The following is a 12,148-nucleotide window of genomic DNA, read 5'->3' on the forward strand; positions in this document are numbered from 1 at the left end:
CTGGGGTAGGACAGGCATCATAATTTTAAAGAAATATTTGACACTGCCCTACTAATGTCATTCCAGCCAGGAGTTCATGCCTTTTCTTAAAACATGATCCTCTCTCCAAAGAGATCTGACCAGCCACATACTTAGTGCTATCTTCCTTATTCTAACTGCCTAAACAGGACCCCTGTGGCAAGCAAGCAAGGCAGGAAAGAACAGGCCGACTGCCATTCACGGCTGATGCCTCTCAAAAGGACTACTCTGGACCTTTCCAATTCTTCTAGAAATCTGTACCAATCACCGTGCACAGGGCACAAAGAGCACCCAGCCTCAGTGTGCCCTCTCCTGGGGCAGCTATGGAGGCACTGTGGTCTACTCACCACTTCATCCCCAAAGTCCCCGTTGAAGCGGAGGGAGCCAGTGAGATATTGGCTCTCCAGGCGACTCCTCAGCTCCTGTACTTGTTTCTTCAAGGTCTCCACTTCCTGCTGGTGGCCTGACTCAATCTGACGCAGGCGCTGCTGGATAGTGTCCGTGTACACAGGCATGCCATCGTCGTCCAGGTGGCTACGGGAAGGCTGGTCAGGGCTGCCCGTTGTAGATGGCCTCCCCGAGTGGCTGTGCAGCCACTTGTGGTGCAAGTTCCTCGACTGTAAGTGGGCAGAGCCACAGCTTGTAGCAGACAGCTGGCGGCTCAGTGAGTCCTTGCTCTTGCCAGCCTCCCCATTGGTGCAGTGCCCATTGGGGGTGGCGTGCTTCTGGAGAGTGCTAAGCCCTGGGGGCTGCTCTAAAGCCTTATTTTCGGTCTCTGGGGCACCATTGCACACAAGCCCCTCTTTACATTCGGCTAAAGGCAAGGCACAAGGAGAATGTGTTGGGCTGTGGGTGCTGCCAGGGGAAGTCCTATGTACCACAGATGCCACCTGGGGCCTCTCAGCTAGGCTCTTCCCCGAAGGCCGGGGCTCCATGGTTTGAGGAAGCATGTGCTTGCCACTGAACCAGCCACTGTTTACCAGGCAAGGTGTATGATGGCCTTCGGGCCCACTTTCCGACTTGACTTGATCTTCTGTTAACATGTCCATTGAACTGTCTGTATTTGGTCCTCTGGCCTCAAATGGGACTTGGGAAGGCAGCAGAGAACTTGACTGTGAGGTACCATAGCCAACTTTTGCATCTACTGGGACTGGAAGAAAAGCTTCCTCCCTACCCTCTGTGGTAGCTCCTATTTGGGGCTGTTCCATAGGGACCTCCTGGGCATCCTCTCCCTCGGGGGACTCCGGAAGAAAACTGGGGAGAACATTGTGCCCACCCTGCTGCTCAGGAATATCCTGGGAGAACACAGAGAGGCCAGAGCCTGGACGGTTTACCAGAGCAGCATCACCCAGTTCTGGTTCTTGAGGAAAGATAATGGCCGAGCCCTCAGGGGTCTTCGCCCTGATCTGCTTTTCTAAGACAGCCTCCTCTTCGACCTCCTGCATCTCAACGCTCCCCCTATGGGGAGGTTCCTCTACCCCACTCTCCTCTTTGGTGGCCTCTTGCAAAATGTTCTCCATCTGCCCCTCAGCCACTCCAGCCGCGACAGACAGCTCAGCACCGCCCAGCACTTTGGTTGGCTTTCCCAGGCTGTCAGGATCGAGAGACTCCTCCCCAGGACCAGCTAGGCTGCTCAGTTCCAGTGAGCGCCGGTGCTCCTGCCACTTCTCATTCAGACTTGGGTCACTACTGCGCCGGTTGGCCAGAGGCACTGTGTTGTCGCAAGCTGTAGTCAGATTGTCAAATGATCTAGTCTTTGGTAGCCTAAACAAAAGGAGTTTGAGGGAAATGAGAATCTGAGCCTGTTCAGAGGAAAGTAGGAGACAATCGGTTTTAACAGGCAGTTGTTTCATAACTGGGTCCACTGTAGCTCCTCCAGGAGCCATGGCACCTCCAAAGTGAGGCTCAAGACTGACAGGCAAAAAGCTCCAGGATTGGCCCTTATTCTAGTCTGCAAATTTCCTCTCAACCTACCCGACTAGCCCCACCCCACCCCACCCCGTGTCCCTACAAGTAAACAAACAGCAAATGCTGTGTTTCAAAAAACATCATGATACTGCTGTTTCTCCACTAGTGGCAAAGGAAAGTAGCACTGCTGGTTTTCTATTAGACAATATTTTAAAATAACATGTTGTTCAGCAGTCTGAATTCAGAAAAGTTAATTCTCCAGTGGCAAAGCCAAACTTTGTATCATCTGACAGCATTTGCCTTTCAACCCCAAAAAGACAAATGACAGCAGAAAGGCAAGAGCACAGAGCAGTGGCTGAAACTCAAGCCAGAGGGTCACAAGGAACCTAGAGGTTTGCTCATTAACTGAGAAATGGCTTGTTGCATGCAGCCCAATAATATAGTGACAGGGCCCAGTACCCTTCAGGAAATTAGACTCTTATGGCCTCAAAGCCTGAAACCCTTATAACCTGCCCTGAGAAAACTTCAGAGATCTAGGCGAGACATGTGGAGCCGGACGCCATGATCTCTGACCGTGCCTGTGTGTGCCCAACACAGAAGTACACCCATGCGGGACTGGAGGCTCGGCATCAACCCCGGGCTCACCGGCTCAGGGGCGGATCATCAGGGCTGGTGCCGGGGGCTGGGTATGGTGCACAGCTGTCGTCCACGGGCGTGGACGGGGATGGACAGGGCAGGTACACCGCGCTCCACAGCATCAGGTTACGCACGTGACACACAGGGTACAGCACCTGATGGGAGAGCAGAGGGGATACAGGTTTAAACAAATCCAGAAATGAGGGTCAAAAAGTCACCAAGCTGGAATATCCAACAGGTGTGCAACAGCTGCATTTCCCACCTGAGAGCCCCTTGTGGGCATGAAAATCTAAAGGATTTTTAAAAATCTATTCCTCATTAATTACTTCTTAGGTCCCCTTTATTGAATGACCTACTTTCTTATCAGCTTGATTTTAGTTGCTTTTACTTTATGAAAGTGAGTCATTCCACTAGATGGTGACTATGTTTCCTTGTACAAAAACGTGGCTTCAGAAAACACTGTCAAACCTGTTGTATAGGATCACTTAAATTAATTATGGGAAAAGAAGGGAATTTTCTTCCTATACTGTGACTTCCCCAGCGGGTACAGTGAAGGAAAAAGAGAAGCAGTTAGGGTAAATCTTTCCTTTGACTACTTAAATGTAGTGAGAAGCATGTTAACAGTCCAGTGAAGCAATACAACCTCTTATGAAGCTTCCTTTTGACTTCTTTAGAATTTAAGATGCATTCTGACAAAAGGAACATCACCATGTACCAACACAGATGTGCGTGCCTCCTTTCCTCTGCTTAACTGAAGGTGCTCCTTTGCAGAAAAAAGTCTACCAGCTCTCCATGTGAGCAGAAAATCACATGGACACACATGCCAGTGTCAAACACACTTCTGCTCTCAGAGACAGGAGCTGCAGTGCATATCATCACCTGATGGCACTGGAATGGTGCCAGGGGCCTGGTGGCAGCTCCTAAGCTATCATGGACACCCAGGGGACAACTAGGTTCCCCTTCCATTTGTTAGACAGAACATGTCAAGAGTTAAGCTCTAAAAGAGGTGCCAAAAAAGATTCATATCCGGAGTGGCAAAATAGAGATGGGTATTAAATCAAACCACCCTGAGCAAAAAGGGGTTAGAAGCAGATCAGAGCAGCACCAGGAAACAAGCCTTCCTCGGGACAGATGGAAAAAACAGAGAAAACAAGTCTGCTTGAGAAAACAGAGATGCCTCTTAGAAAACAGTCACTACCGAAAATGGCTCCCATATGTCACCACCCCCAAATTCCTTCTGCTGATCAGAGACGAAAGGCTGAAGGATACATACGGCTTCCGACTGAGAGGAATACAGTAGGTTTTTGAAAGCCTTGTTGCCTGCCCGAAGCAACGACCACACAGAACACGTCCGCTCCTGAGTATGCTTTTCCCCTCTCTCCTTGGCGTTGTTGCACAGGAATGTTCCAAACAGGCAGGAATAGGTATGTTGCACCAGTTTCACCTATGAGAGTCCAAAATCAAGCAACAGGGTATATGTCTCTGGGGGAAGGGTAGCCCCGCTGAGCCCCCCTTCCCCAGCATCCCCAAGAGCACCTCAGAATTCACACTCCATAAGGATGGGGAAACCAAGTAAGCCACAGAAGAGCTGCCTCCTCGCACCACCAACCCCAACCACTAGCATTCCTGATTCAAAAGAGCAAAACAGATCGCTGGCACCCCACTCCTCATGGCCTCCCTGCAACCAGTATGAGAAGTCCTGAGTTAATAGCCACACTCCAGAGCGACAGATCATTATCACTCAGGTACAAGAGCAGGTCAGTGTGCAACCCAAGTCTGAAATGAGAGCACATTTCTAAACAGCTTTTCACTCAACAAATCACTCCTGAGCATCTGACACACCCCAGACATTTCCAGGGGTACTGGGTACTGGGTAGGCGACAACTCTCAGACGACTCTCCTGCCCTGACAGAGCTGGTTCTAACTGTGGGGGAGAGGTGACCACTGCTGTGGACCACAGTAAGGCAGGGTGAGAGGGACAGGGCACACACAGGGCAGCAGGAGAAAGAAGTGAGAGAGCAAGTTAAGAGGGTATCTGAGGGGGAAATGCTCCAGGCAGAGGCCAACAGCCAGCACAATGGTCTTGAGGTGAGCGCATGGTTGCAATTTCTAAGAACAGAACGAGGCCAGTGTAACTGAAGGACACTGCACAAAGAGGGCAATGGCAGGAAATGAATCTAGAGAGGTAAGCTCTAGGACAGCTCTGCAGGCCATTTTAAGGACTGGCTTTTACTGTGTGAAATGGAAATCATTCGAGGTTCTTGAGCAGAGGAATGACATGGTCTCAGTTATGCTTTAGAAAGACTGCCCCTAGATCCCTCTAGGAGCCAGGGTGGCTCAGTCAGTTAAGCAGCCAGCTCTTGATTTTTGGCTCAGGTCACAGTGTCAGGTGGTGAGATCAAGCCCCACATCAGGCTCTGTGCTCAGCAGGGGATCTGCTTCAGATTCTCTCCCTCTCTCTCTGCCCCTCCCCGTGCTTGTGTGCTTTCTCTAAAATAAATGAATGGATAAATCTTTAAAATAAAGAAAAAAAGAAAGATCCCTCTAGTTGTTGGGTTGACTCTCCAGAATTAAGGCAGGAGATGGTGGTAACTTTGGACCAGTGTAGGAATAGTAGAAATAGCAAGAAGTAATCAGGTTTTAGATAGATTTTGGAAGCAAAGCTGCAGATCTGCTGACAGACTGAACATGGAGTGTGAAAGGGGGAGGAGGAGAGTTGGGCAGGCCATATGAGTTTCTGCCCTAAGTAAATGCAAGGACTGAGTTGCCCCCTAGTGGGGGCGAAGACTTCTGGAAGATCGGATTTGGGGTGGGAAGATGTGGAACTCAAGAACCAAGCTCTGGACAGGTTAAGTGTGAAATACCATTAAGACATCCACGTGGAGATACTGAGCAGTCACAGCTGGGTATGCGAGTCTGGAGTTAAGTGGAGAGATCTGAGCTGAAGACATAATTATAAATGTAGGAATCATGGATAGCAATCTAAGCCATTGGGACTGGAAGAAATCCCCAGAGAGGCAGTAAGATACAGAAGCACCTTGGAGGCTGAGTCCTGGAGCATTCCAACATTCAGTACTGGGAAGATATGAAGGAGCTAGCACAGGAGATAAAAAGGACCAGCTAGTGAGGCAGAGAAGAAATAAGGCAGAGTTTGTACTGGCAGTCAACTGAAGAAAGGGTTTCAAGAAAGGTGTTATATTAAACAGTGCCAAAGAATAAACTGAAGAGAGTCAAAGAAACGAAACTCCAGTTATAAAATAAGTCAGTCCTGGGGATGTAATGTACAGGATGGTGAATATAGTTAATACTCTACCGCATATCTGAAAGTTGCTAAGAGTAGGTCTTAAAAGTTCTCACAAGAAAAAAAAATTGTGTGGCAATGGATGTTAGTTATTGTGATTATTTCACAATATACACAAATATAGAATTATGTTGTATACCTGAAACTAGTATTATATTGTCAATTATACCTGATTTTTTAAAAAAAAAACTTTTTAGCAAGATGAAGACAGAGAGCTGATCACTGGATTAGCAACATGAAAGTCACAGCTCTGCTAAAGTGGTTGGGGGAACACCTGAACCTGATTGGGTTTAAGAGAACGGGGAAAAAAGGAATTTGAGACAGTAAATGCAGAAGACTTGAGCTCTGCTGTGAAGAAATGAGATACAGGAAATAATTAATAGCTGGCAAGAGATGCAAAGCTGAGAAAGGGTTTTCAGGGGATGGGAGGTACTACGCCATGTCTAAGTACTAACGGCAACGATGTGGTAGAGAGGGAAATACGCCAATGCAAAACGCAGAGGAGAGAAATGCTGGCACCATGCAGCTGAGGAGAGGACAAGCAATGGAAGGCGGTGCAGCAGTGGATGGAGAGGCTGGGAAAGGGCAAAGACAGTGAGTCCTCTGTCAAAGGAAAGGGTGCAGTGAGTGTGGGACACAAGTCGGGGTCCGGGGCGGGGGGGGGTGCGGGGGGGATGGGATAGTGAGGAGATTGGCAGATGGACTGGAGGGAGCCGAGAATATTCTATTATTTCTCTTTTATTTTTTAAAATCTCTACACCCATCGGAAGGCTTGAACTTAAACCCTGAAATCGAGTCACATGCTTCACCGACTGAGCCAGCCAGGCACCCCCATTATTTCTCTAAATATTTAGGACTTCTATCATCTATTTTAAAAGCTAAGTATAAAACAACTCAAAGACTTTATGCAAACCTAACACATCTATATTCACTGAATAAACACACACTTCTTACTGTTTTTAATTAAAACTGGGAGAAAGAATGGCCCTTATTAAATTCTAATAAGAATTCATAGTTTCATGTGAAAACCCGCTAACATTTGCATTGATACCCCCATAATTTTAGAAGGACCCCAAAATAAAGAATTAAAAGCCCAAACTCACAAGGAATGCTTCATTGAACTCAAAAGAGCAAGGAAATTGCCTCTGAAGCTGATGAACGCAGTCAAGCCACTGCAGAAACACGGGACAGCGCTCATTCAGATCATCGGAGTTCTCCCCATGACCACACCGGTCAGCAAACTTGTGACCAAAATCCAGCCACTCCATCTCCACGAGGACCTGGAAACCCTGCAGGGAAACACCCGGGATAGACCATTTATTTGTACTTGTCTATGGAGACTATGACAGTCCTGAGCCTGTCAGGACTAACAGCAATAATCCCTTTTAATTCCCTCCCAGTAAGCCCAACAGGAGGGCCTGACCCAGCCCCATAGCCAAGGGCTCCATGGAACACATCCTTAGGGCAATTTCCTACTTCCCTCAACTCTATTCCATAATTTCAAATGGGTACTAGTCATTTATCTCAGCCTTTCCTGAGCCTATACTTTCTGTCACTATGTAGTGTAAGAACCACATTTTTTCTAAACTTATTTTTTAATTTCTTTATTTTATGTTGTACTTACTAAGTCTTGTTTCTAATATCTTTCCTTACCCCAGATTTACATGTATTTTAGAGCACCTTTATGGCTTTTCTTATATCTTTAACCCAACATGTGGTTCTTTCAGAGTAGGGCTCTTTCTCCACAGCACACTCTAGTGATATCCGGACCCATTATCAGGATGAGCATGCCAAGATCCTACTATAATATCCCCATTTTCCTGGAGTAGCCAAAACTTTTCCAAGTAGACAGACTACAGAGAAAAACATGTCTATATTTCTCAATACCTTGTTATCCACAATCTGCTCCATTTTAAAAGGCGCAAGAACTGTGGGAGGCACCACAAGTTAGCTCAAGGTAAAGGAGCAATAGTTTTAAAACAGATTTCACTCTCTTTAGGCCTAACCACCAAGACCAAAACTGATCATAAAACCATCCAAGGTTTCGCCCACTCATCCTGATGTACCAAATCCTACTCTTGGGATGCACCCACCTCTATGGTTCGGTAATACGGATCCAGCAAGAGCTTAGCCAATGCCACAATCTGGGGAGTGCGGTCCCAGCCATCTGAGCAGTGCGCTAGTACGGGCCGCTGATCACGATCCACGGCATGCACTACCAGAAGTGCCGACTTCAGGAGCACAGACAGGTGATGGAGCCATTTTGTGCTTTCAAGGGCTGAGAGCCAACTATAAAAATAAAAACAGAAGGGGAAAGGAAATGCGGATTTTTATGATTTACTGCATCATGCCAAATACCCATGAAATTAAAAGGCAATTCCCAAAGATCTTTCCCTCCAAATAAAACAGTGCCAAAACAAACAAATCTCTGTCTTTATAAAGCATGTATAAAGATGCAGGTTAACCCCTACTATGCAACAGATGACAGCTTTAGAAATAGGACAGCAATTAACAGAATTTTTGTTCTAAAAATCTTATGGCTAGTTTCTGAGAATGAGTATCTAGTATTTTTCAGTCCATGGTAGTTATATATCCCATATAAGTAGTTCTTTCTGGAGTCTTCTGAAGGAAATAGTAATTATGCCACTTGGTTAAAGTCACATAGTCAATTAGTGGCAGATCTTCTGAGACCTCAGCCAGGCTCTTTCTATGCCCCACCTTTGGGGAAGAGAGCACTACTGGCTGTGTAGCAAATACAAGTTGCTAATCCCCAAAGCAGAGAAGCAAGCTCATTCTTGGGTCAGGCTTTTTCCCCAAAGACAACTGCGCTTCACCCTCTGGGCTGATTCCAACTGTGATTAATCTAATCACTTACTACCAAGTGTTAGTACAAGTGGTTCAGGCAGCCATTTGACTGAATAAATCAAGGAATTCTGCAAAACTTGATGTGATCAGATCTACTGAACAGAACCCAGGGAAACAGCTATGGGCTCCAGCACAAACACCAGAAAAGAGAAAATTCTGTCTTCTCTGGCACCATTTCTGGCTTCCTGAAATAGTAAAACAGGGTCTTTTAAATATTTATCTGTTCGTATTTGTTTCACAGACCATTTCTGCTAATTTTTCTTGTATTCAACCAGTTCCCTTGGGTGGGCGGGGAGGGAGTGTTACTTCACCTACCTCACTGCAAATGCCAGCCATTCATTTTTAACAAGCAATTAAAATGTGACAATGTTCGTAATGAGAGAGGGTAGTTTAGGACTCAGAAGCAAATGTAGAAGGAATTCACCAAATGGCAAGTTTAACCCTTTTTTACAACATGATGAATAAATTTTGACTGAAGGTAAAAACAACCCCCCCAGTTCACAGCAGATAAGTATTACCTACAGGATGTCAAAAACCAAAGAATTAAAAATGAGCCAAAAACAATGTAGAACAGAAGAGGTCCCAGGAAAAACAAGGCAGGGCTTCTGATGACTGAGATCTGTTTTGTGCTCCACATCTTTAAACCTTTCAAAGGGCTAGATTTTTGCTACTGTGCTCCTAACATAGAAAGGAGAATGCCCACAGGGACTGAAAGTAAGACCGAAGTGTACCAAGAAACAGAAGAAAAGATACCTTTTCAAACTCAAAAAAGGCAACGCAAAATTAAAGCTAAGGCCAAAGTCTTACTTTCCCGGATCCGGCATCTGTGTGCACAGCAACCGCAGAGACTGAAAACTCCTCCGAATTGAATGAATATTTGCCATCCCCATAAACACGACCTCACAGTTTGGGTAATACTCTGCAGAGAACAACAATAAAGAGAACAAAAATATGTTGACTTTAAAGCCCACATGGCCAAATTTAAAAGCAGCAAACAGGCTATAAAGCAAATCCATTATAGCTGCTGACAAATGAAACTGCTTTTTTGACTCCTATTAGTCTAGTCCTTTTATCACAGGAAAAACAGTCCTTGAATTTTAGCTGTTTTTGCAAAAAGGAAAGTTAGATTTGTGAAGATATGGACATAAAACAGAAGCTTTTTTTTTTTTTTTTTTTTTTTTTAAAAAAAAAGATCTATAGCCTGTCATCCCATCCCAGGTTAACTTCTCGGGCCACATCTAACGTGTAGCTCTGGAATCTCTTCGAAAAGAAGCTGGCAGAACAATACATTTTATGTATTCACATATCACCTTCGTACAACTGCTTTCCATTTCCGGTTGAGATCACATCCCGATGAAGGAGCTTGGAGCCTCTCCCTGCTCCATCAGCGCACCACTGGCACTGAAGGGGTCCCTCCTTGGAGAATACATTCAGAAAGCGGGGGGTGCTACAGGTCAGGACAGAGGTGCGCTGCTAGAGTCCTGTATTTATTTGGTGCTTCACCTTCCACCCCAGCCTTTCTAAGTAGAAGCCATGTGGGAAGTTTTCTCTGAGGTCAGTGAGGAGTAAACCCACTGTCAAAGGCAACAAAAAGCTTTTAGAAGGCTGAGAAATTGAACCACTAAAGAAGCAGCTTCCAAACATGAATGGGCCTTATTACAGGGAGGATTTACTTTCTTTATCATCTAAAGGTTAGGAAGGAAGATTATTTGGTTTCCCTATACCTCCTCCTCCACTTCTTCCCTGAAAAGAAACAAGTGTTAAGAATCCAAACAGCTCTGGCTCTCTCAAGATAGGCTGAAGAACATAGTTTGCCGTTCATTTCAAATTGAGAACTAAGACCCAGCCGGGCATGGGCTGGGTTCATAAGAACAGTGTCAGGGGACAAAGCACCATACACCTCACCCGGGCATTCACAGCCTCCTCCTTTGGCTCGGTTCGCCACAGCTGCAGCATAGGAACGTGCGTCCAAGATCAAAAGCTTCTGCGGTTGGATGGCTAAACTGTCTGCTCCTGAAGCATTTGACAGAGAAGAATCTAGGAACATCATGGGAAGGAGTGAAAAACTAGAATGAACCCATCTCTCCCCAAAATTGTGCAAAATAAGAACGAAAAACACCTCCTACAATACCAAGAAACAAACAAAAACCCTCAATTAAATGAAACCCACCTAACCAGAACCCTTAATATACAGGACTTCTCTATCTTCTGTTTTGTCTGCCAATTTCATTTCTACATGTATAGTCTTTTCATGAAAACGGGTGACTCCTGCCATGGTCTGGAGAAATTCCAGGTCCCCTATCACGTACATACCCCATTGTTGTCACAATGACTGGACAGACAACGGACACATTAGCCCTCTTAAGCCAAGTCTGAAATAGTTGTCTGGTTCACTGTCCAGATCTATGATTCCTCAAATAATCCCATCAACTGAAGCTTCACCCTCTCTCTCCTATGAAACAAATTATAGGTCTTACAAGGAAAAGGCCACTCAAGAAAAAGTTCTCAAAGATACTCTAAAAATTTCTGCCACTGGATCCAGGGAGCATCTTACCAAATTCCACATCAGAAAGGTCTCCCGCATTGGGAAAGTCTCGAGAACTGTTCCTAGTTGACAGCTTGCTGCCACTTGATCGGGAGTCAGAGGCACAAGCTTTGGCTACCGACTGCACCAGGTGCTCATCATCAGCATTTCGCCAGCCCCACCAGCTGACCTCCGGCTGTCCACAGCGGGCAATGACAGCTCCATTACTCTGGTGCCTGTGCAAGGAACAAGACACAACAACCATACCCATCTCAGCGGCCCCATTCCAATGCTCTGTGCTCATACAAAAGTAAGGTAGTGGATTTTAAATGTCTTAATGAAGAGCCCGAATACAGGTAAGTGATGGGTTAGCTTCAAGTCCTCGCAGGGCAGAAATCTCCTATAGCATCAAGAATAAACAACAAAACCTATCTGGATCTTTCTCAAAAATTGATCATTTTTGAGGCCCTTGTAAAGTCAGCAACAAAATGATAAATGTGTGCTCTTAGAAAAAACAAATTTATATTCATCAAGCAAACGTTTGAATCTTTAAATTTATTTTTGGAAAACTGGGTAAAAATATAATCTACAAATACTACACTAATTCTGCTATTCAATAATGAAACATTAATCTCTTCTTAATACTGCGCCTGAATATCCTGGCATAATAGATGCTGACACAGAAAAATTTGTTTCCACAACAACTTCTAAGGGCCCACTGCAGCAACTGTACACTTATGGATGGCTTGGGGATTCTTTTTAAAACAAGGTCCCACCTTTGGGACTCAAAACATTTACCTGGCCCACAGTGGACCACTCTACAAAATCTTCTGAGATTTCATGACTCACAAATTGCTATTATAGGCAGATAGCTCAACATATCAGCTACCTTTCCG

General features: G+C 45.5%; 1 protein-coding gene across 7 annotated transcripts in view; it reads right to left on the reverse strand.

The window, feature by feature from the left end:
• MTMR3 (myotubularin related protein 3) overlaps window positions 1-12,148 on the reverse strand; it is a gene marked incomplete at its 3' end in the record, with an annotated part of 134,454 nt that overhangs the window by 6,398 nt on the left and 115,908 nt on the right. For all 7 annotated transcript variants that reach the window (XM_080822071.1, XM_080822072.1, XM_080822070.1 and 4 more), the window contains 8 exons: window positions 11,283-11,488; window positions 10,634-10,765; window positions 9,536-9,647; window positions 7,957-8,152; window positions 6,967-7,152; window positions 3,836-4,006; window positions 2,572-2,717; window positions 366-1,782 (listed from right to left, as the gene is read on the reverse strand). In XM_080822071.1, the coding sequence (XP_080678197.1) occupies window positions 366-1,782; window positions 2,572-2,717; window positions 3,836-4,006; window positions 6,967-7,152; window positions 7,957-8,152; window positions 9,536-9,647; window positions 10,634-10,765; window positions 11,283-11,488 (2,566 nt within the window). The remainder of the gene's footprint in view (window positions 1-365; window positions 1,783-2,571; window positions 2,718-3,835; window positions 4,007-6,966; window positions 7,153-7,956; window positions 8,153-9,535; window positions 9,648-10,633; window positions 10,766-11,282; window positions 11,489-12,148) is intronic.

The sequence above is a fragment of the Martes martes genome, assembly GCF_963455335.1.
Source record: "Martes martes genome assembly, chromosome: 13".
Lineage (NCBI taxonomy): Eukaryota > Metazoa > Chordata > Mammalia > Carnivora > Mustelidae > Martes > Martes martes.